At 37.4% G+C, this 26083-nt stretch overlaps 1 protein-coding gene across 3 annotated transcripts in view; it reads left to right on the top strand.

Annotated features, from left to right (window-relative positions):
• skap2 (src kinase associated phosphoprotein 2) overlaps window positions 1-18297 on the top strand; it is a 267070-nt gene extending 248773 nt beyond the window's left edge. The window contains exons 12-13 of one of the 3 annotated variants that reach the window (XM_072283219.1): window positions 16181-16283; window positions 17665-18297. In XM_072283219.1, coding sequence (XP_072139320.1) covers window positions 16181-16273 — 93 coding nt within the window. In that variant the 3' untranslated portion in view covers window positions 16274-16283; window positions 17665-18297. The other 2 variants (XM_072283221.1, XM_072283222.1) reach the window with 2 other exon arrangements.
• The last annotated feature ends 7786 nt before the right edge of the window (window positions 18298-26083 follow it).

Raw genomic sequence — 26083 nt, forward strand, 5'->3', positions numbered from 1 at the left:
GCCTGACCTAAGTTCCTCCAGCATTTTTACAAGTTACTCTGGATTTCCAGCATCTGCAGAATCCAGTAATACTCTGCTTTGTGTACCTCACCATGATATCAGCTATCCAGAAACAACCTGAGTATTACATTTTGCTGAAGTATAATATTTTATATGAAATAAATAGTAGGGTGAAAATAACTACACTAATCTACACACAAAAGCACGAAAATATTCAAATGAGTTGACGTTAAATAGGGATAGTGACCATAGTGTGCTTTGAAAACTTCACATTGACTTAATTGATTTTTAGTATGTTTCTGTGCAAACAGGTGAAATGTAAGATTAAGAATTGCAACTTTTTATTTAGTTTGCTTTTGCTAGGTAATTATAATTTTAGCTATGTCAAAAATGGTTCAAAGATCTACTGAAAAATAACTTGCATTTTTTTTCCAATTTAAATTTACTTCTTAGCAGTGCTAAAAGGCTCACTAAGCCCCAACTCTGGCTTTATAGAAGTTGATCATTACCATACAACCAGAAGCAAGCAATTTGCATGCTTTGAAATAAATAAATCATGTAGTTATTGCTATTTATTTACATTTGCATTTGCACAATTTGTTGTCTTCTGCACTCTGGTTGATCTTTCATTGATCCTGTTTTAGTTACTGTTCTATAGATTTGATGAGCATGCCCACAGGAAAATGAAGCTCAGGGATGTATATGGTGGGTTATAAGCACCACAAGGGGGCTTCTGATGGAGAATTATTTCTTCCTTCAGACTGACCGTTAACCCAAAAGCCCTTGCAGCCTTGGTGAACTGATTGACTGCAGCGTGTAGCTGCATGTACTAATTCACATGAAGTTGCATGCATTCATCACCTTTGTGCATGTGATCAACAATGGTTGCTAAGCAATACCTTACATTAAAAATTGTCACCCTTCATGGTCTTCTCTTTAATTTCCATCAATAACATAACCATACAAGTTACCTGTATGCCTCCAATTCCAGATGCCAGTTTCCTCAAATTTAATCACTGCCACTATCAGTTCTGCTTTCATCTACTAACATCTTTAAGCTCTAGAATACCCTCACTATACCTTTAATTACCTCACCATCTTTTTTGTAGATGCCCCTTGGAAATTACAACTCTCAGCCACCTGCCCTAATATCTCTTTAGGCAGGTGTATATAAAATTTGTGTTTGATAGTTGTGCAGAAACCACCTTAGTATATTTTTACAAAATCATTGTTCTTTTTAAAACTTCCAGTGCTCCCCTGAACACTTGGCAGTGATCATGGCATTTGATTAATATGGTTTTTCACATGTTATGAAATTTCACTTTAATTGTTTATTGCTGATTGACACAACAATAGATAATTGATGAGGGGAGGGTTGAGGATATTTCTACAAGGAATTTAAAAATATCTCTTGTGGCAGGCAGATCCAGAAGAGAAAGGTACATGGGAGCCAGAGATTTAAGGCCAAAGAATTAAGCCATTTGGCCCAGTGAGTCTGCTCTGTCATTTCATCATGGCTGATCAATTTTCCTTCTTCATCCCCAGTCTCCTACTTTGCCCCCATATCCCTTCATGCCATGACTAATTAAGAATCTATCAACCTCTGCCTTAAATATACCAAATGACTTGGTCTCCACAGCTGCTGGTGGCAATTTGGTAGATAGGAATTAAAATCGACTTGTCCACAGAAGACGGAAGCTGGGAGTGGAGGGATGTTATTCTGACCGGAGGGTGATGACCAGTGATGCTCCACAGAATTCAGTGGTGGGACCTTTGTTGTTAGTGAAACAATCTAAATGAATTGGATTGAAACATGGGTAGGCTTACCTTGAAGTCTGCAGATGACATGAAAATTGGCAGGCATAATGAAGAAGGATACTTAATTCTCAGCCCATCACCCCTACTGGGACATAGACTGCTGACAGTAGCTTACCAGAGTCCACTGGCTTGGGCCAGTCCTTCAGGTTGTCCCCAAGTGTAGCCCTTATTTGAAGATCCTGCCTCTCCCAGGGATGAGATCTTTGGAACTTCAATTGGCATTTCTGTAGCCTTGGATATTCATGAATTGGGGTTTCTAGCCATATTCCAACCCTCCTGCTCTCGCAGCCGGACTTGGGACCCTCTATGGTGGAGTTGTCAAAGGATACAGTATGGTCTAAATAAGTTTGAAATAACGAAAGAGATGGCATATGGAGCTTATATCGGATAAATGAGGTGTTGCACTTTGGGAAGTCAAGTATAAGAGGAAAATACACAGTAAATGGCAGGACCCCTTATGGGCATTGATACACAGAGGGATGTTTGGGCCCAATTTCATAGTTCCAATACAAGTGACAATACAAATATATTGGACAAACTTGGATTTTCTCTGGAAAAGACTAAGTGGCTGTTGACAGAAGTATATACAGTAAGATGTATAGATTGGATAAGTAGACAGTATCTTTCCCAGGGTGCAAATGTCAATACTTTAAGGTGAAAGGACGGAATGTTTAAAGGAGGTTTTCTTTTTAACATGGAGAGTAATAGGAGCCTGTGGGCACGTGGCCAAGTGGTTAAGGCATTGGTCGTGAGTTTGAGCCCCAGCCGAGGGAATGTGTTGTGTCCTTGAGCAAAGCACTTAATCACACATTGCTGTGCGACAACACTGGTGCCAAGATGTGTGGGTCCTAATGCCCTTCCCTTGGACAACATTGGTGTCGTGGAGAGGGGAGACTTGCAGCATGGGCTACTGCTGGTCTTCCATACAACTTTGCCCAGGCCTGCGCCGTGGAGAGTGAAGACTTTCCAGGCACAGATCCATGGTCTCGCAAGACTAACGGATGCCTTTACTTAATAGGAGCCTGGAATGCATTGTGGAAGAAGATACAATAACAACATTAAGAGGTGTTTAGTCAAGCACAGGAACAGGCAGGAATGAGTGAATGTAGATAAGGTGCAGATGGATTATTTCAAATTGGCATCATGGTTGGCACAGACACTGTGGGCTGATGAATTTATTCATAGGATGTGTTGTTCTACATTCTATCAGCATGAAAGGCATATAGAAGGATGTAATGTCGGGGCTTCATAAAGCACTAGTGGGGCCTCACTTGGAGTATTGTGAGCAGTTTTAGGCCTTTTATCTAAGAAAGGATGTGCTGACTTTAGAGAGGGTTCAAAGGAGGTTCACAGAAATGATTCCAGGATTGAAAGGTTTATCATATGAGGAATGTTTGATGGCTCTGGGCCTATATTCACTGGAATTAGAAGAATGAGAGCGGGAATCTCATTGAAGCCTATCAAGTGTAGAAAGGCCCCGACAGAGTAGATGTAGAGAGGTTGTTTCCTGTGGTGGGGGACTCTAAAACCAGAGAACACAGCCTCAGAATAGAAGGGCGTCCATTTAGAATGGAGATGAGGAATTTCTTTAGCCAGAGGCTGGTGAATCTGTAGAATTTGTTGCCACAGGCTGTGCAGGCCAAGTCAGTGGGTATATTTAAGGCAAAAGTTAAAGATTCTTGATTGGTCAGGGTATGAAGGGATACAGGGAGGACGTAGGAGATTGAGGCTGAAAGGGAAATGAATCAGCCATGATGAAATGGTGGAACAGATCTGATGGGCCAAAAGGCCTAATTCTGCTCCTATATTTTATGGTCTTATGGTCTATATAAGATAGATAGTAAGAAAAAAACAAGAGGGGATAGTTTTAAAATGAACGTTTGGAGTTTTAAAAGTGATTTTGGGGTTAATTTTTCTTTACATAGTGGTTGATATTTGGAATGTGCTATCAAAAGAGATGGTAGAATCAAATACAACTACTATGCTTAAGTGGCATTTGGTAGACATTTAAATAGAGAAGGCATATAGTGGTAGTAGAGATATATGGGATTAGTGTAGATTGGCCAAAAGGGTGACAAAGAAGTAGTACACTGAACAGCCCATTTCAGTGCTATGCAAGTCTGACTCTATGCAGATCTTGCATTTTCTTGAGAACCTGGCATCACACTGGTGATAACGTATGTGGCATTATTCCAGAAAGTTGTCAAGTAACTGGCCTGTGCAGTTTGTTACAGTAGGTCATAATTTCACAAAACTTCTCTCCCACTCTGTCATTATAATTAATTACAACAGTTTTGCCCAATCAAAGTCAACTGCTAATGTGAGTTTGCTGAAGTATCACTATGTGGTTGCTGCAGGCACTTTGACCAATAATGTTGATTTTCCTTCTGTCAGCCAAGTGCCATTTGGTCACTCTTTCATTTGGAATATATATTGAAAAAGTCTTCTTTCTTTTGCACTTAGATAATTAGAAAACAAGTAAGTAAAGCTAAGTAAATTGAGTTTGGGAAGAATCTAACAGGAATAGCTGACAGCTGTCTTATATCCTCACAATTTCCATTTTTAGTCTGTCTGCTGCCAGGTTTTCATTGTGCAAGGTTAGTCTAACTGTGCAAATCATTTGGACAAATTTACCCTTAAAGTTGAAAAGTGAAAACCTGTTAATTCTGACCTTTTTCTACATTACAACTATTAAAGTGAAGCTTAATTGGCCATTCTACGTTTCATTGTAAAGTCCTAAATATTAGAATGCAAAATTTTAAACATAACATAAAGGTGATTGAAAACTGGACAAGCTACCAAAAAATCAGTATGCAGATGAAATAAGATTACCTTAAAAAGATTTTTTAACATATGACAATGGGATCCATGAATTAATTTTCTTCATTCTTACAAAATAATTTAAAAAATGTTTTTGTGTATTCTCATTGCTACCAACAAATTAAATATTTGCATAAGTAGATGGTCTGCTTCTGAGCATGAATGTCTTCTTCAAGCTGATTGGATCACCACCAGCTTCTGGGCATGAATGTCTTCTCCAAGCTGAATGGATCATGACTGTCAATGACTGAGTATGATAATGAGTTTCCCTAGATGGGAAACTTAAGTTCGCCACTGATTTTGATTGAGCAAAACTTGTAATATTGTAATTAATGATGACAGTGGGAATGAAGTCTTGTGAAATTATGCCTCGGTGTAGGAAATTACATGGATCAGTCACTGGGCAACTTCCTGGAATAATACCACATACCAACCATCAGTGTAAGGCAAGTTCTCAGCAAAGCCCAAGTGATTGTTGGAGTTAGTAAGTTGTGAGTGTGCTACCTTAGCACTGGAAGTGTGGAGACAGTAGCAGGCTATCCCCATAACAATACTCGGGCTGTGTTGGTCATTGACACTGAATGACCTATTCCACTATGTGTTTGGGTGTTTTGATGTACAAGTGAAATATAAAGCTAATCTTTACCTTTATCTAAACAATGTGCACAGAGTCAGTGTTGTATAGTTGAATTCTAGTCTAATGGCAGTCGTCAGCTAAAAAACATCACTATCAGACCGTGGCTTCTTGATTCATTATTGGATATGAATCTCCTAAAATGTCATCTATGTTCTGAGTTTTGGCTTCCATGTTGTACATTTTTGGACCAAGACTGATTAGATATATACAAAACAAATCAAGGTGCCTGCTGGGTTTGTACCTCATCAACCACTGATTCCCTCCACTCCTGTTGTATCATCTACAAAAATATGCATGGTTAATACATGAACCATTAATGTTCACCCAAATGGTGAAGATAGAGATATTTCATTTGGTATCTGTAGGCTAAGGAAGGGAAATCACCAGTTCCTGATCACTATCTGTCCATGCAACACACATAAAAGTTGCTGGTGAGCGCAGCAGGCCAGGCAGCATCTCTAGGAAGAGGTGCAGTCGACGTTTTGGGCTGAGACCCTTCATCGGGACTAACTGAAAGAAGAGCTAGTACAGCTCTTGGCTCCATCCCTCCCCCTACTGTCTTCTCCTATCATTTCGGATCTCCCCCTCCCCCTCTCAAATCCCTTACTCACTCTTCCTTCAGTTAGTCCTGACGAAGGGTCTCGGCCCGAAACGTCAACTGTACCTCTTCCTAGAGATGCTGCCTGGCCTGCTGCGTTCACCAGCAACTTTTATGTGTGTTGCTTGAATTTCCAGCATCTGCAGATTTCCTCGTGTTTGCTTTTTACTATCTGTCCACAGTAGCAAAGCGGTACAGCTTGGGTTGTCAGAGATTGGAGTTCAGTTCTGATTTCTTCTATAAGGAGGCTATCCATCTTCCCCATGGAATGCTTGGGTTTTCTCCAGGTACTCTGTGTTTTCTCCCACAGTCCAGGTTAGTAGGTTAATTGGTCACTATAAATTGTCCCATGTTTAGACTAATGTTTATCACGGATTTCCGGGTGGCGCGGACTGGAAGAGCTGGAAGGACCTATTGCATGCCCTGGCTCTCTAAATAAATAAACAACCCTCTGATGGGAGCTATTTAAAGTGATTGAGGTAAAGATATAACTCGTTGATGAAGACAGTCTTGCCTAGAAATTCCACTGAAGTCAGGTAGCCAGTCTGATGTGGATCCACCAGTCATTGCCTTCCAAAGTGCAAATTTCGTAACGTATTGGTTCAAGTGAGGTCGTGTCCAAGTGGGACTTGTGGCCAGGCTGGTTGAACAGTGAGTAGGGGAGTCTTTGAAGGGGATCCGCAAGAAGGATGTGGTCAGCCAGAGAGATCTGTAAGAAAGGATTGAAGTTAGGATCAGGGTACCAGAGAGGTCAGCGGGTAAGGCATGGGGCCCAGAATCCAGTGAGAGGCCAGTATGGAAACTTGGTCAAGGCCTCAGGATTGCAAGTTCTGGGGAACTGGAAGGTCAGTGTATTTAGGAAAAGTTTGGTATTGCTGTGAAATTTGGAGCCTGGGCTGAGTGTGACAACTGTAGTGACTGAGTCCTGGGCTTGGTAGATCAGATGGAGGGACTGGAAGTAACACCGATGTGTAGGACCTTCCTCCCAAATCTCCTAATTCAGAGATAAAGCATTGAGCATCATTGGTTGTTCCAGAAACTACCAGTGATGGTCATTCTTGGACAAATCAGTCTAATTTCTCCTTGCATTCCTCCAAAAGAAGTCTTTCTTGGGACATTATATCGCTGGTCTGCAACAGAGGTAATAATCACATCAGGCCTGCAAAGATGCATTGATTCAGTTGTATTGCTAGAATTATCTAATTTGTAATTTTTACATTTCACCCCGGGACAGTCAATCTTTAAACATGTGGTGCTAAGAACATTTGGAATTCTTTAGCCTATATTGTATTGGAATCTCAACCATCAAGAATATTCACAGCAGAAATCAAAAGGAGAGAATGAAGGAATGTAAGGATATTGTCAGGATAATGATATTGAGGTAGCTCTATTACAACTTTGACTATCGGCAGATCTGGTTCAAAGGACAAATGGCTTACTTCTAGTTCTTTTTCTCTAAGAATTGGAATTATTGCCACAGGTACCAAGGTATAGTGCAAAGCTTGTCTTGCATTCTGTTTATACAGATCAGATCATTACAATGTGCATTGAGGTAGAACAAGGCAAAACAATAACAATGCAGAATAAAGAGTAACAAACATCATTAGGTGTATGAAGTGCAAGAAGAGGTTATGCACTGGAATTGTCTTCTCTTTTCTCAGGGATAAAGTCGAACTGTGGCCTGACATTAATTGATTTAGCACTGAATTCTAACTCAAACTAAAATGAGATCATTATTATACTGCCCACAAACTGACACCTTAATAGGAAGCAAACCTATTTGGGGAAATAAAACAAGTTACTAGCAATTTGCGAGTTCTAATTTCCTTATTTTTTTCAGTAAGTTTATTCTAAAATAGTAACCATATCAGGAATTAAAAGATAAATCCATAGGGAATATTGAAGTAGGCTTTGCTGGATAAAAACCGTGGTGAAAATTATTCTTATACCAACTATTTGAAATTCTGAAGACTTTTTCAATTATCATAGTTAAGTAATTCACAGATTCATTTTTAATTCCAGCTTTCTCCGAGGCACATTTCATATCAAAATTATGAATTCTAGCAAAAGTGCACAAGTGCCACAATTTTCATAACAATAATGAAATCCATTTCTTCAGATGCAAGGATTGTTTCTTTAATAAACAAATATAGGGTAATCCAGTTAAAATTTAAATAAAAAGAATAAATAATGAAGTGGTAAAATTGTTAATCTGTGAGGAAAGTTAAACAGCTGATACATAGATCTAAGTAACTTTTCAGAAAATTTCTGATCATCAGTTACGTTGCACATGCACATTAGCATGAGTGAGGTACAAAATTTATACCTTATTTGAAATAACTTACTTTGGATGTAAATAATTTAGTGATCAAGTAATAAAATATAATTAAAATATCAATTCAGTGGAATATTTGTTTAATGAACCAATTGGGACCGATTTTATTTGTATTAATGCACTGGATGGCATCACTGAACTATACCATTACATCTTGTGTGTATTTTTCTGCACTGCTATATTTGTTCCGTTAAATCTGTTTACTTTTCTGACATCTGGAGCATGTGTAAGTCTAGTATTCTTAATCAACTTTGGCAGAAACAGCTAATTTATTATGTTAATAAGGAAAACATTAGGAGTGCCTTTATGAGTGAGATTTGATTTTTGAAGAGATATTGTTTTAGTGTTCAAAATAGCAAATATTTAAATGTAACAGCTATGAAAATAGAGTTTGAGATAGCTTGGAGACTCTATATTGCTGTTACATCATCGCTATGATTTTTTTTACAGTGGACCATAGATACAAGTTTAACTCAGTTCTAATAGATACGTAATCATACTATTAAATATTTTTATGAATCTCTGCAGTAACATTGAATTTAAAATAGTTACTCCAAGTGGTTAAAAATTTCACGGCATAAAAAAGTAATATTAAAACTATGGATGCAAACTTTTTTTCTTCCTGACAACTCCTAAAAATGTGTGAACCTAAAAGAGAAATTGAGAGACAGTGTGCTTGTAATGTAGTTTGTCAACTATTGTAAAAACTGCAGTAAGCAGTCCTTCAGTTTAAAACTGAATCCCATATTGTGGGACTGAACATGACATTCAACTGATACTAGGTGACTCTATTTTTTAAGCTTGACAACTACTTCCCTTCAAAGAAACCAGCCCTTCCATAGTCTGATGAAAAGCCTTAGGAGACTTAATGCACATCTAGCAATGTGTCATCCAAAACAAGTCACCTTGTTTAACACCATATCACTTGAATTTCTTGTTGAGTAGAACACAAAATCAGAACAGGAATATTTTGCAAAAACTGTTGGCAATTCTAACTTCCCTCAGCACTTTAATTATTAAAGTGATATTATTTTTATTTTCTAATTTTTTCAATTCTTCTCTCTCAACCACACCCCCTTAAAAACCCTTCGACCTTCATGTCAGAAATGACACACTTGTAACTTCACTCATATACTTGATTAGGTTACTGGTTGTGAAAAATAGCATTGTACCTATGGGCTGTCACCTATAACAGTCATACCCAAGAGATCTTAATTTATATAGTGTCACTTTAGATTACCTGTTCTCCGTGTCAGCATCAGCTTCACAAGTTTAAAGTGTCATCTCTTTAGAATATTATTTGTCAACAAGATTTATACACTTACTTACTGTCCAATACGCCGCTGGCATTTAAGGCAGCAATGAAGGTCCTCCGTCTCTAGCAGTGTTCCAGGTTTCCTTCATCATGTCAGTAGCTTCCTCACAGTTTTCACTACTGTCAACCGTGCAAGTCCTGGGTGGAGACGAAGGAACATCATCACACTCAGATGTAGGAGGATTCTTCATTGCTGCTTCTGTAACAAATTTGTTTTACCAGTCAACGTTGTTAGCCCTGAGCTGAATCCCTGAACCTGGAGGACTGGTGGACCACTCTTAATCTCTCCTCCACACTTTGACCTGTTTGACATAGGTGACCTTACCAAGAGCCAAAGCTTAAGACCCTGACTCCAGCCAGCATACCTCTCTGAGTTACTGAGTCATGCAAGCCTCCAAACCACAAGGTTGTGGTCCTGTTGGAGGATTTATACACTCACTGGCCACTTTATTAGATAATGGGAGTGGAACCCAGTGTGGTGTTCATCCACTTCAAGGTGTGGTGTGTTGTATGTTCAGAGATGCTGTACTGCACACCACTGTTATAATGCATGGTGGTTATTTGAGTTTCTGTCACCTTCCTGTCAGCTTGAATCACTCTGATCTTTCTCAACAGCAAAAAAAAATCAAGCATAGAACTATCACTCACTGAATGTTTTGTTTTTTTTTGGGAGGTTTTTTGCACCATTCTCTGCAAGTTTTAGAAAATCCCATGAGACTAGCAGTTTCTGAGATACTCAAACCACCCTGTCTGGCACCAACAATCATTCCACAGTCAAAGACACTTAGATAACATTTCTTCCCCATTATGATGTTTGGTCTAAACAACAACTGAACCTCTTGACCAAGTATGCATGCTTTTATGCATTGAGTTGCTGCCACATGATTGGCTGATTAAGTATTTGCATTAACAAGCCCATGTACAATTGTGCCAAATAAAGTGGTCAGTGAGTGTGGATTATTGTTTCTGCAAGGTGAAAGATTCAACAGTTTTGTTAAGATGGTATGCATTCATTTTTTTATTGTTTTTGGAAATCACTTCAGCAATGCTAACAAGACTAGTGGAATACTAACAACACACATCAAAGTTGCTGGTGAACGCAGCAGGCCAGGCAGCATCTCTAGGAAGAGGTACAGTCGACGTTTCAGGCCGAGACCCTTCGCCCTTCGAGGGTCTCGGCCTGAAACGTCGACTGTACCTCTTCCTAGAGATGCTGCCTGGCCTGCTGTGTTCACCAGCAACTTTGATGTGTGTTGCTTGAATTTCCAGCATCTGCAGAATTCCTGTTGTTTAATGGAATACTAAACCCTTTTACATGTTCATTGTCAGTGAAAGGTCAGGCTATAAACAGTGGGTATTGCTGGATTGATTTGCACACAATGAAGAAGGTACTATATCACACAAACTAGCCGTCAGCTGCCATTTCCTCTCCCTCCATCAAATATATTGTAACATTCTTAAGATGCAGATAGATGCAAACCTATATTTGGATTAATTGGATATTTATTATGTCCTCCAGTGTGACTTGAACCCAGCATCCACTACTTGTTGTAAACCAGCTGCTCTGTGTGGCTGGTATGAGATACTGGGATACCACCACACAATAAATTCAAGAGATTCCTTTACCATAAACAATAGGTTCCATTTTGTATTTGAGGTCTCAGATCAGTTTCAGACCACCATTAAAACACAGACATAATGCTACTGACTGTGGGAGTAATTGGTATTCTCAGATGTCAGCATGCATAGTACATCATGTTTCACTAATGTTTGTCTAAAACATGATATCCTCTTTATAATATGACATTTAAGAATAAATTTAAACTAAGTATATTTTATTTTTCTCTTTGTATAAAAATTATGTTGTGGTTACTTGAATGTCAGTTTTAAATATATAGCATAATTAATAATAGACATATATTTGACACCAGTTCTTTTTATAAAGCTAGATACTATTCTGTAACAATCAGCCTTTTGTTGTGGTTATTTTATTTCCTAAGAATTCTTGTAGGAAATATTATGCTTTTCCCCCTTAAGCAATTAGTGCTTCTCTCTCAGAGCATTGGCACTGAAAGCTGCATTGTAGCCTGGATCTCTGAGATTTACTATTCTAATCTAAACAGATATGTGTGATAATTATCTCATATTTGCAAGATACAGACAATAAAACCTCTAGTCTGTGCTTGGATTACTTGATTTTACACAATCGGCATATATTTTTCTTGGTGTAAACTGACATTTTATCACTTACAGAGATTGAGAATATTTTTCTGGTTGTTAAAAAAGGCAGTTTTTGTAATGTCCTAGATAGTTTCATTCTATATTCAGTTAGTTGTGCCTGTGTTTTCTATGGGAACTTCAAGGGATTTTTGCACTGAGGAATACCAGATGGCTGAGCTGCACATACCTGGGTTGCTGCATGCTGTGTGGAGATCAAACCCAGGCTGCACACTTATCCCAGAACATTGTGCAGAGACCAGTAAATATTCTTTTTTCGGTTTACATGAATCTTCACACCCTCCATTCAAGTTTGAAAATAAACTAATAAGGAGCACAGATGAGAATATGTAGCGTTGTCTACAGACAATGGCAGTATGTCACTAATGCAGGTAATATTTTAGAATAATCTGCCTGATATTTGTTCTGCCAGTAGACAAGCTATGCTGTGCAGATATATCAAAATCTTGGGTGTTTGTTTTCAATCTGACAATTTTTTACACTTTTTAAAAACTCGGGTTATAGAAATAAGCATATGATAAATATATTTTTTGAAAACTCATATGCCGGTGACACACTTTCCAGCAAATAATACTATTTTTATTGAAATTCAGTAATTGAAACTAGTAGAATTGACCATAACTTTTTCTGTAAAATAATTGATTTTCATCATACACAATGTATTAGATACGGTGAAGTAAACCTTTGTCAGGTTTATTAAAACCTCAATTATTATACAGCTATAAATATATAAACTATTTATGTTTAGAAATATTTCTAAGCATGATTTGGAAAATTTAAACTGACAGTTTTGCAACAATGTTTTGACTAAGGTATAAAGGAGAAAGTTATGTTAATAATTTTTTGTATGGTAATATTACAAAATCCAGAAAAATGAGATACTGAATTATGAATACATGAAAAGGATTCAGTATAAAGAAACATATTTATATACAGTAGTTGTACACTTATAAACCTTAAATTTCAATTTTATTTGGCCCACTATAGATTGATTTTATTCCCGGAGTTTTTCCCTCAAACAGAAAGTTGAATGGAATAATCTGCGAAGTTCCTTCTGCTTGTCTTTTATTGTGGTCAGAACATACTAATTAGCTTGAGCAAAACAGTTGGGAAAGAACCTTAAAAATTTACAGATGCTTTCAGTTTTGGTTTATTACATGTGCAAGTCTGTACTTTTATGTAAAACTGTGGAATTTTGGATATCTTTAGTATTCATTAAAACAATTTTAGCCTCCGATGTTAAGGAAGAATAGGAAGTAAATTAAAACACTCCTAATTCAAAGTACATACGTGTCACCATAGGCAACCCTGAGATTTCATTTCTTGCAGGCAATTCCATATTACTGCATTCACTGTTGGCAATAAATATGGATTTGCATTTCATTTCAGTTTAGCAATGACAACATCTTGAATAGTGCTCTTCATGGTTTTATCTCTTTAGAACTGCTCTCAAGATGCTTTACCTGTTACTTTAAAGTTTACTTTTATATTATACAATTTGTAATAAGCATTTCACATAACAATCCCCTATCACAAATAAAAATCTGTTGTGTTTTCTTTTGGTTAACATGTAGCCAGGTGATTTCTTTAAAAAAAAACAGGATGATAACTGTAAAGGCAATCTAATAAAATACATACGCATATTCCTTTGTACAAAAATGCAATCTCTTAACATTTCTTTTGGCAAAATGTAATAGTAACTTAAAGTATATCACAGCAGAGGACTTTTAGATAACTGTGATGTGCTGAAATAATTTCTGCTCATAAGTGTTATCATCCTCTTAGGCCCAGAGGCCAGAGAATTTCAGCTATCGCATAAGATTTTTTTCCTTTATGCTTCATTAGGCTGTCTGCTATTAAACCTCGTTTATAATAATTTACTATTTTTTGAACTGGTAATTTCGAAAAAAAAGAACTTTAATCAGGAAATAAAACTTTTTGCCAACTTTGTGTCTGAAATCTGAGATTTGTTCTTCGTTAAAATTTCAACCATATTGTCATTGACAGAAATTGTTGTTAAGGTTATGCATAAAACAAAAACAGATGGTTTGAATTGTTAATCTAATTGGCTGTTTTCTAAGCAGAAATTAAATATAGTTCCCACTGGGAAGCAGAAATAGCATCATAGTTTCTCAACTCAATGAAAAGTTTTTCAGACCTTAAATAATATTGCTCTGAGTTATTCAAAAATATGGAGAGATCTCACCTATAAAAATATCATAATCCCTTCAGTTATTACCCTTCAACCATCAGGCTCCTGAATGAGTATAGACATCATCACTCACCATAACTCTAACTGACCACTGAAAACAACCTGTGGACTAATTTCCAAGGACTCTGCAACTTACTCAGTATTTTATTTATTTATATATTTATCTATGTATCTTTTCTATTATCATCATTATTATTATTATTACTACATTTTTGTACTTGCACAATTTGTCACTCTTTGGTTGTGTGTTGTTTTTCACGGATTCTATTGTACTTCATTGTTCTAATGTGAATGCCCACAAGAAACTGAATCTCGGGGTGGTATTTCGTGACAATATAGGTACTTTAATAATAACTTTAATCTTGTGCATTTCTGCCTTGGAAATTACTAAACTGCTAATGTTTTATCCTTCTTTAAATCTATCAAGAAAATGAGCAAAATAATTCAAAAGAATTCATCACAGCTGTTTAAAGTTGGATTTATGTTCTTTAAGAATCTCTGCCACTGTTAGGTGTTATATGTTGTTCTGTTTTGATATTCATCAATATTGAATGAAATGTCCAATTGTTTGTTTACTTTCCCGGTATTGTATTTTTCATTGTTTTAATATTCTCAAAAATCTTTTCACCTTATTATCCAATTTGTTGGAAACTTTTACTACTGTGTCAGAATTTTGTTGATCAAGAGCTTTGAAATTTTAAATGTTACTGTTCTGCTTGAATGAACTGTGAATGGATAATTTTGCTCTGAGACTGAATGTGCTACAATTATTCCTACAAAAAAATGATAGAGAAAAAAACAATTGAAACATCAGTTGAAAATTTGTTATTGAGCATAAAGTGAGATCTCCTCTTGTTCAAAGACAAAAGTTAATAGATCACAGTTGTTTCTAAATAACTCTTAATCATGGGTTCAGTTATAATTAACGTATCTAATGAACATTTTCAGTTTTTTAACTACATTGCATTAAAGTCATTATTTCACAATTCTGATTTATTTTTGACTAAATGACCATTAAACTTAATGGAAGTTCAAACAAAAAGTTTGGCATGTTTCCATTAATTGAATTCAATTGTTGTATAGAACAGGACATTATGCAAAAAAAACCCAAATGTGAAAGTTGCATTGTTAAATGTCTTAATCTTTAAAGACAACAAAACATAGAAGCAGAATTAGGTCAGTTGGCCCATCAAATCTGTTCCACCATTCCATCATGACTGATTTATTTTTCCTCTCAATGCCATTCTCCTGGCATCTCCTTGTAGCCTTTGACACCCTTAATTATCAAGTACTTATCAACCTCCACTTTGGGTATCAAAACACGCAATGACTTGGCCTCTACAGCCATCTGTGGTGATGAATTCCACAGATTCATCATCGTTACCGCCCCTGGTTTAAAAAAAATCCTCTTCTTCTTGATTCTAAAGTGATGCCCTTCTATTCTGAGGCTATGTTCTCACAACTCCTTCTGCTGAAAACATCCTATCCATATCCGCTAGACATTTCAATATTTAGTAGGTTTCAATAAGATTCCACCCCGCCCGCCCCCCTCCAATACTTCTAAACCCCAGTAAGTACAGGTCCAGGGCAACTAGTTGCTCTTCATTCGTAAGCCCTTTCATTCCCATGGTCATTCTCACCCTCGCCAATATCATCACAGCCTTTCTTGAATATGGGCCTCAATACCGTTCACAGTATTCCAAATGTGACCGGGACAATGCCTTACAAACTCTGAACATTACATCCTTGCTTCTGTATTCAAGTCCTCTCGAAATGAATGCTAACATTGCAATTGTTTTTCTCCGTACCGACTCAGCCTGCAAGCTAACCTTTAGGCATCCTGCATGAGGACTCCCTTTGCAATTGTGGTTTATGAATTTACTCCCCACTTAGAAAATAGCCTATGCCTTTATTCTTTCTACCAAAGTACATGATCTTATTCTTTCCTACGCTATATTCCATCTGCCATTTCTTTGCCCATTCAACAAATGTATCCAAGTCCTTCTGCAGACTCCCTGCTTCCAGTCTGATCCCCCCCCCCCACCCCACTTATCTTTGTTTCACTTGCAAACTTGGCCACAAGTTTGCAGTCACTTTATTGGGGAAACTGATAGAATACAATCATGTATTTTGCCTTTGCACAATACTAATTTTGCTAAGCTGTTCTGTTAAAATTTATATTTATGTGTGTATTTCTGTTATTTCAGGAATATAATTCATTTGGGTGGTGGATAGGGGAAATGAAGGGAATGATTGGCTTGGTGCCCAAAGCGTACCTAATAGAGAGGTACATCATTTGAGAAGGTCTGGGTAAGTACATTTTAATTGAATCTCACTATGAAAGACCATAAGTACCTTATTCCCATATCATTTATTTAGAAAGAATTCTTGTCAAGGTTTCATACTATAGTTTTAAAATAGTTTTTATGTTTAGGAGACAGACTTATGCATCTTCCTGTTGTGAGCTGTCAAGAAAAAATCCCATGGAATTATTTACCAAATGAGAAAAAATAACTGCTTTGGGCCTGTTTCTGCATTGTATTGATTTAATGCCCTTCCTTTGCCCACTGTGACTAAATGAGAATATTTCACCTGTCAAATATTCCTGAAAAATAACTTCATGAAGAAATACTCTATTTGTAGCACATAGATTATATTGCTAAGTGGAAATTGACCTTTTTACAATAAAGCTACTTCCTTTTAATATCCCTTAAGTATTTGAATTGAAAAATCGTGTGCCTTTTCAGTATTAAAAATGTGTAATGTACTTGAAGAAATACATGTAATATTTATTTATTGCCCAAAAAATAGTCACTTCCGTTCTGATTGCCAGCTTTTCTTTTATATAAAATTTGAGGAACAGGGAAAATTACTAAATAGACCTCAAGGCACAGTTTCCCATCAGCAAAGTATTCTCAGGGACAAACAAAACAAAATAAACACTACTTGATGTGTCCATTACGGTAAAGCAAAACATACTAGAAAATATAATTCATGTCATATAACAATTTACAAATTATTAGAATCATTCAGCTGTGCAAAGAAATGGGGTGGGGGGAGGGCAGAGACTGAATGGAGCAGAATTCTGACAGACAATGAAACGATTGAACTTAAAGAAATCAGTAAAGGTAATTATCTGATGGATGTGATCTACCAGTTTCAGAAGATTGTTGTTAAAATTTGACAAATGCTTTATTGTTCTCTCTCAACGGATTTGAAATGCATCACTTGATAATGCGGTAACTATATCGGATATTATATATTGGAAGAGAACACTAGATGGCAGTAGTTTTCTGCAGACCTCAATTATATTCTCCATTTCCTTTTTTCCCCAAACTGACCCCCCCCCCCGCCAAACACACACACACACACAAATCCCACCTCCCCTGCAACTCCCATCTACCTATAATGACGTTTTATTCCACACAAAGGGATATTTTTAAACCAGATAGAAGGTCATGCAAAGCTTGTCTGTCCTTTGCCAGGAGAGGGAGTTTTTACCCACTAGTTCTGTTTCACTGTTTGTTTTATCACAAAGATAGAATTAGCTTATTAACAAAATAATCTATCCTCTTACCACAGATGTGAAAATCAAGAAGCAGCTAAGTGTTTAATTAAATTAATTCCTCATTATTGTAATTATCTCATATAATTTCATTGATGCTTTTTTTTATTTTTCTGTGCTTCGCAGCATGAGCAACTCAAGCTATTTGAGATAGCATGTCGGCTTTATATAACAACTTTGCTGAATATTTGGCCAGTATATTTTCATTGCTTTCAAGACTTATCATACAACTTAATCAGTCGTAGACAAAACTCAAAATCGAAGGGGATGAGGCCGATTTTCCTTTCCTTCCCCCAGTGTATCTTGAAGTAACTGTAAGCACTGTTTTCTGTCTTGTCTGATTCACTTTATTGAATCTTGTTCTAACGTTCCAGTCTGCAAATTTTAAGGTTCAAATAAAGTTTAATTGTGTGCAAACTGTTGTTATGCTAATAATTTAAATGCCTGCTGTGTAACTAATGAAATTACTGTGTTATGATTAATTTGGAAACTGGTATGTTGATTGTAGTAATTGAACACAACAAGGTAAAGTAAATGATTATGATGCCATATGGCCTGTTAATCTCAAAATTTAGAAGAGGATGAACATTTCCTTCAAAGATTTTCAAAATATTTTTATAAAATACTTTTTTGGCAGTTTGTAAGCTAACTCACAATGTCTTGTGTTTACTTGTACTGAGAATCTCCAGTTTTGTTGTAAATGTTGAACTTGGAAAGTAATATTTTTACCTGTTGATTAACCTTAATAAAAGCACAATTTATTCAATGTCTCTTTATTTAATAACAAATAATATTTTGTGTGCTGAAGACCTTATCAGTAAATCTACCTGCATAATGTAGGAATCCCAGTTACAGTTTCTAAATAAGGAGCTTCTTAAAAAATAGACGGTATATTAATGGCTATGGCTGACAGAAACTGCAGGCCATTACCAACAGCTAAAATGAAGAGACATCGTGTATATATTAAACTAGTCATCCCTAGAACTGATTTTAATTGGGGCCTTACTTATTTATGCCAATTTTTACGATCTCAGTTTAATTTTCAATTAATTTTAAAATTTGTAAAAATATACAATTACATTTTTCTTTATGACCATTACAAGATTGAAAAATTTTATGTATAATACAGAATTAAAGAGGGATCAAATTAATATGCATTTCTAATTTTCAGAAACAATGTGTTCAAAGATCGTTAAGTTCTGGAGTCAGGGAAAACATTAATAGAAAGAGAAAATAACTAGCGTGCATAATAAGACATCAATGATTTTTTTCACTATTCCATGGTAGTCAATATCACTTTTATGAAAAGAAGCATTTTGCAAAGCATATTATTTTGTTTCAATGCCTTTATATGAAGTAGATACACAATTAAACCTGCCAATGGACATAATTTTGAAAAATTGCATTAAAATCAATGGATAAATAGCAAAGAGAAAATAAACTATAAATGCAGTCTGCTGCTGTCATACACGAGGACTTGTACCATTTTTTTAATGTAGCTGGTTTCGCCTATAATTTATGAATGCTTCAATGAAGATAAAAATTGGTACTCTGGCGGTGATCATATGTATATTAAGTCTGAATGCACAGTAAAATTATTTGTGATTATGCCCATTACAATATTTATAAATGCACCTTTGTTTTTATGCTTAATATCCATTGTTTTACATTGGAGTTTTGCTTGCAATTAAATGACTGATATTGCAGCTCGACTCCATTAAGGAGAATAAATCAAACCCAGTCATGCTTAGGAAAATTAATAAAAAACCACAGAAGCTATAACAGCAAAATATGAAACCACCTTTTGCGCGCGTTTCAAGTCTAACCACTATGGACGAATTGCTATTGCTAATAGGTAGGTACTGTATCTAATAATTAAAGTCTACATAATATTGTAACTGTAATCTTTTCATGATTACTTGCTGATTCTTTAACTATTGAGAAAAATCACTGATTTATCTGTGGTTGGTTTAATAAGAGTTTGTCTTACTTCATACATAATGCAATATACTGTGAAACTTACATAAAGCAGATATAGTATGTACCTTAGGGAGGGAACATTGTGATGTACTGAGCAAAAAAATGACACAGTTTCTAATGTAAATGTGTTTCTTTGAGAGTATGACAGTTTTATATTTCAGCACAGATGGAAACTTATCAGAAACACAACCATAGAATTATTTTCCACATTTGAACAAATATAGTTTTCTGTAAAGTTTATATTTTTGTTCCATATTCTAAGAGTGAGCAAAGATTGTTTAACAAAGGAAGATTTAACAGTTTCAGTATTTGTTTAACTATTGACTTTCAGGTTAGAATAGATAATCTTTATTTTATCAATAGGTTAAAATGAAAGGTCATCTTTATTTCACCCATTGGTTAAATGCACATTGTATACTATGGTATGCAACCTCTGGTATATAATATGCCCTTAAATGGGATTGTATACCCTTTTTTTATTTTGTTTGATTTGTCAGTGGAACATGATATAAAAATCTAGTAGAAAACAATGAAATATATAAGATTCAGAATCAGATTTAATATCACTGACATATGTTGTGAAATTTGTTCTTTTGCATCAGCAGTACAGTGCAATACAAAATAATAAACTGCAAATGACAATAAGAATATATATGAATTAAATAGTGTAAAAGGAGAGCAAAAAAGAAAATAAATAGTACACTAGTGAGGCATTTGTTCACGTTAATACATCTTTCCTTAATGAATCTGGCAGTATCTAAATGGCAGGCCAAGCCAGTAAATGTTCAGTAATAATTTGAATAACAATTTCAGGAAGATGTTTTCCCTGTTTCATAACCATTAATACAATCTATGTTGCTACAGATATGCAATGATTACATTAGAATTCTGCGGAACAAAGGGGGTGTTTGCAAAGTGATGAATCGAACGTTCATTTATAGTCCACAGGGCAAAGTAATATGGTGGATCCCTGTGGTTGTGGCTTGTGGTGCTGATCATCTGCACGTTCTTCAGGGTCTGCTGTAGCTGCAGTACATAAGGTGAGAAGGATAAGCCTGAGAAGGAATCGGTGTATCTCTAACTGAAGTGCGGTATTAGGAGCAGATTTCATGGAAGTGCCAACCTCTGCTGCCGCAGTGAAATTACCAGTGCAAAATAGTGTTGGGAATGGCAACTAGGACTGCACCAGACAGATGGCACACCCTGCTGTGCCTTTGATTGGAAAAGAAGGGTAACATTTGCAGGGATGTCAGAAGAATGGTGATCAGCTATACAAATTAGTCTCAGAAGTGCACCATTGTACGTGCTAACTCTGCTGCAGGGTACATCAGCAGCCGTATTTTAAAACAGACCATCTTTGCACTTTTTTAAAAATTATATAAATGTAAGAATCTGAGGTCCAGAAAGATCGGCCGAATGACATCTGTTAGGATGGTATGGCATCCTGTATAATGTTATTATTGTTGCACTGTGTTTGTAACCATTGCTTAAATCAGGGAGGAATTATTCAGATATAATTAAAAAATATTATTACACTTTAGTGAGTCAGGTCTCAGATGCTTGCGTTAGATGGAATTCATATGCATTTGCAGAAAAAAGATGGAAATTGTATACCAAGTAATCACAGAGGTGCAATTGAATAAAGGAAGATATTAACAGCAGAACCCTACATTCTGCTCAGAGTATAAACATGGTACAGTAAGAATGGTTTTTTGTTCGTCTCAGCTGGCAGGCTGATTCCGCTTCAGTAAAGACAAGGTACGGAAATGTCCTTTGGGTGACATTCAAAACTCGATATAAATCCTGTGCTTTATGAGACTGCAGTGCAATAAATTACTTAGCCTAATTGTAGATGTAATGAATTACCATAATTAGTCATGGGCTACATTAAATTAATCAGCATGGTACATTATTTTGCTAAATTACATCCTTGCCTTCAGAAGCCACCAGTGCAACGATCACTGTTTCTTCCAAGAGGGAATGATACCATAATGAGAAGCCTTTCTGCTCCTACAACTATGACAGGATATGAATTTTGATAGGAGACAGGAAGGCTTTTAGACACTAGAGCGTCAACTTCTGCCCGGAGAGTCTCTGGTAGTTAATGATACCTCAGTCGTCCTGCAGAGGAGCAGTGGGCTGTGTCTGAGAAGGATGGAGAAGATTCTCTTTACGTGGAAAGAATTCAGACTTAGCTAGGGCTTTAGAGCCGCTAATGTAGCTGTGGAAAATACAACACTGGGTGATTCAAACAGAAGTATTGAATAGAAATCTGAAATAACTAGCTTACCGAGCACATCTGTAAAGATATGCATAGGGGTACAAAAATAACATCTCTTAATGTAGTAATCTGTGTTTTTCCTGGTGGGCACCCGTTTAATTAGTGCTGTGAGGCTTTAGATTTCTGCTTATCATGCACATTGTTTTCCAGCTGCACAGACGATTGCCAAGTTTATAATGGCTTGACCCTGTTCTGTAAAACAGCAGTAAATTGCAACACATACACAGAGTGGAGGCAAAGGGCTTGTTCTTTTGGGGTTGTTTTTTACTGTCACATTTACCTGGGCTGGAGATTAATGGTCTCATGTTAAGCATCTGTCCCATCTTTTATAGAAGTCAAGAGAATTAGAATTTCATGCCATTTTTGAAAATTCTGTGGTAGAAGACTCTTACCCACCATTTTTGTGAAGTTGCATATCACCACCATAGGTAGTGGGATGAGGATGCAGAAACAAGATATTAGTGTTACTGACAGACTTGCTTAGTACAGATCCTTTGTGTTATTGTTTAATGCTTGTCAATAGTCTAGTTTATGATTTCAAAGTACCACACACAAAATACTGGAGGAACGCAGCAGGTCAGGCAGCATCTATAGAGAGGAATAAACAGTTGGCATTTTGGTCCAAGACCCGTCATCAGGAATGGAAAGGAAGGGGACAGAAGCTGGAATAAGAAGGTGAGGGACGGAGTACAAGCTGAAAGCTGATAGGTGAAACCAGGTGGGTGGGTATGAGGTAAGAAGTTAGGTGGTGATAAGTGGAAAAGGCAAAGAGCCAAAAAAGAAAGGATCTGATTGGAGAGGAAAGCAGACTATGGAGGAAAAGGAAGGAGAGGACATGCTAGGGAGGTGATAAGCAGGTGAGGAGAAGAGATGAGCAGAATATTTACTGTTGCAAATATTATTTACAAAATTATAAGTAGTAAAAGACAGGAAACTAAAATGTTTTGATTTAATTGAAAAATACAAAATAAGATAAGCAAGCTACTTAAGAAATAAAGTAAGTTTTAGTTCTTTGAGGTAAAGGTTAATTTTAATGGAACTTAGTTACAGAGTATTACAACATGGAAACCAGCCTTTCAGCCCAAGTACTCCATGCTGACCACAGCATCTTCACTGTTAGTCCCAGTTGTCTGCTTACTTTGACCTATAACCTGCCAAGTCCCTCTCTTCCACATGCCTATCCAAATGCTTCATAAATGTTGCAGATCACCTCCGCTGGCAGCTCATTCCAGGTACTCACTTCTGTATAAGGAGAAAGGTCACCTCTCAGGTCACCTTTAAATCGATCCCCTCTTGTAACTGTGCCCCATGTTGAATGCAGGGAAAAGGCCATGAACATTCACCCCTCATGATGTCATAAGCTTCTATGAAGTCACTCCTCATTCTCCTGTGCTCCAAAGGATAAGAATCCAGAGTGATCATCTTTTCCCTATAACTCAGGCACTTTGCCCAGGCAGCACACTTGCAAGTCTCTTCTGCATCCTTGACTATGCCTTTCCTAATACAGGGTGACCCTGTTGTACACAATACTCCCAAGTGCAACCTCACCAACGACCTATATAACTGCAACATAATGTCCCTACACCCAAGAGTTCCCAAACTGAGCTCCACGGACCCCTTGCTTAATGGTCTTGGTCCATACCATGAAGAAGGTTGAGAACCCCTGCCTATGACTAACCTTGATGCCCTGCGTGATGAAGATCAGCATGCCAACCCTGTCTATTTGCACATCCAGTTGTAGCAAACTGTGCACTTGTATTCCTGGGTCCCTCTGTTCCACAACACCTGCCAGTGCCTTCCCATTCACTGTACAAGCCCTACCCCCTGGTTCAAAACGTTTCAGCTCACACGCATTCAAGTTGTAATCCATTTGCCATTCCTCAGCCCATCTCCTTAACTGATCAAATTCTCTCTCTGCAATTCTTTGAGATCTCCTCACTGTCAGAGCATCCTCTGGAATTAGGGCATATAGCAAATATTAAGTTCAACAGCAGTCATTCTTTAGATTGGAATGCGGATTGCAGACGGAATATAAAACACAGCTCAGAACAACGGGCTTCCTGGAGCTGCAGGTTGGGGGGTCAATCACAAACAAAGAAACCCTCCACTTAGACCTCAGGTGCCTGCACGTGCATGAATGCATCCCAGAGTCTGTGGGGATTAACATTCATTTTGGGTGTCTGGAGTGTGGGTGCGAAGACGGAGTGGTGTGTGAAAATATATGTAAATCAAAGGAAGCATTGTAGTTACATTGTAACTATAGAATTATCTTGCTGTTACCTTTGAATTTTGGCATATAAAAATGTCATGTAATATGGAGTCGGGAGGCCTCTTCTTCCAAGAGTGTCTCAATATGATGCCTGTTGCACATTTTTGCTGAAATAAAATACTTCTATATGCACTGGGTTCAGTGTCTCTCAGGTGACTTTGTTCACAGTTACAACATTCAGTATCAACAAGACCCCTAATTTAGTATTATCTACAAAACCTGTTAAATCGTGCATTCACATCAAAGTTATTTACGTACATAATGAAAAGCAGGGATCCCTACATTGACTCCTAGGACACCCCGTTAGTCACAGGCTTCCAGTCAGAGAACTGTTCTCCACCATCAACCCCTGCTTCCTATCCATTGAGTCAGTTCTGAAACTACCTTGTTAGCTCCCCCCCCCCCCTTAAGATATTAAGGGAGCTAGGGCTTTACTCTTTGGAGAGAAGGGGGATGAGAGGAGACATGATAGAGGTGTACAAGATAATAAGAGGAATAGATAGACTGGATCCTCTTCCCCAGGGCACCACTGCTCAATACAAGAGGACATGGCTGTAAGGTAAGGGGTGGGAAGTTCAAGAGGGATATTAGAGGAAGGTTTTTTTTTTACTCAGAGAGTGGTTGGTGCGTGGAATGCACTGCCTGAGTCAGTGGTGGAGGCAGATACACTAGTGAAGTTTAAGAGACTACTAGACAAGTATATGGAGGAATTTAAGGTGGGGGCTTATATGGGAGGCAGGGTTTGAGGGTCGGCACAACATTGTGGGCTGAAGGGCCTGTACTGTGCTGTACTTTTCTATGTTTAATCCCATGCAACTTAATCTTTCAGATCAGCCTACCATGTGGGACCTCATCCATACAGACAACATCTACTGCCCTACCTTCATCCATCCCATTGGCTACCTCTTCAAAAAAAAAAGCTCCAAACGATTCATGAAGTGGAGGGGAGGGGCTTGGAAGGTCTGAACTAAACAGGCAACTGGTGCTAGCAAGGAGGATGCTGTGGTTAGAATGGACCATGAGGGCTGAAGGGCCAATTTCCATGTTGTAATACTCTATGACTAAGATCTATCTAGAGTTCCATAATATCCAAATGATGGTAATCTTGTCCCTCAGAACTCCCTCAAATTACATCCAAGCAATAAAGACAAGCTTACCAGCCTGTACTTCCCTTGCCCGTCCATTCTATTGTTTTAAATTCCTGAAGTAAAAGCTAAGACTCAACTTTTCCTTTATGTTTCTAGATTCTTTTGTTGCTTCAGCTTTTTTAGCTTGAACCCAATTCAGTGTATCCAGTCTAATATACACCTTTTCAGTCCCTGAACTGTTTTTTATGATCTAGTTAAGATATAGATCAGTACCACACAGGATCAGGCCTTTCAGCCCACAGAGACAACCATGATGTCAATCTAAACTAATCGTATCCACCTACACAAGATCCATATCCTTATATTTCTTAACTGTTCATATATTTCATAGCCATTGCTGTTGATCTGTTTCTATCACTTTCCCAGGCACCTACCACCATCTATGTACAACAACCTCCTTTGAACGCTCCCTTTTTTTTAACCTTAAACCAATGTTTGCACTCGGGTATTTGACATTTCCATCCAGAAAAGAAATTACTCCGACTATCCACCCTATCCATGCTTCTCATCATTTTAAATACTCGGATCAGGTCACCCCTCAGTCTCCTACGCTCCAGTGAGATACAGCTCAGAACAGGCCCTTCCCACCCAATAAGCTGCACTGCCCAGCTACCCACTGATCTACTCCCAGCCTTATCATAGGACAATTTACAATGACAAATTAACCTACTAATCGGTACATCTTTGGACTGTGGGAGGAAACTGGAGCACCCAGAGGAAACCCGCATGGTTCACGGCAAGAATATACAAACTCCTTACAGACGGTGAGGAAATTGATCTCCAAACTCTGGAATGCCCGGAGCTGTAATCACATTGCACTAACCGTTATGCTTTCTAAACAATCCAAGTTTGTCCAACCTCCCCTTA

Source organism: Mobula birostris, chromosome 19 (genome assembly GCF_030028105.1).
Source record: "Mobula birostris isolate sMobBir1 chromosome 19, sMobBir1.hap1, whole genome shotgun sequence".
NCBI lineage: Eukaryota > Metazoa > Chordata > Chondrichthyes > Myliobatiformes > Myliobatidae > Mobula > Mobula birostris.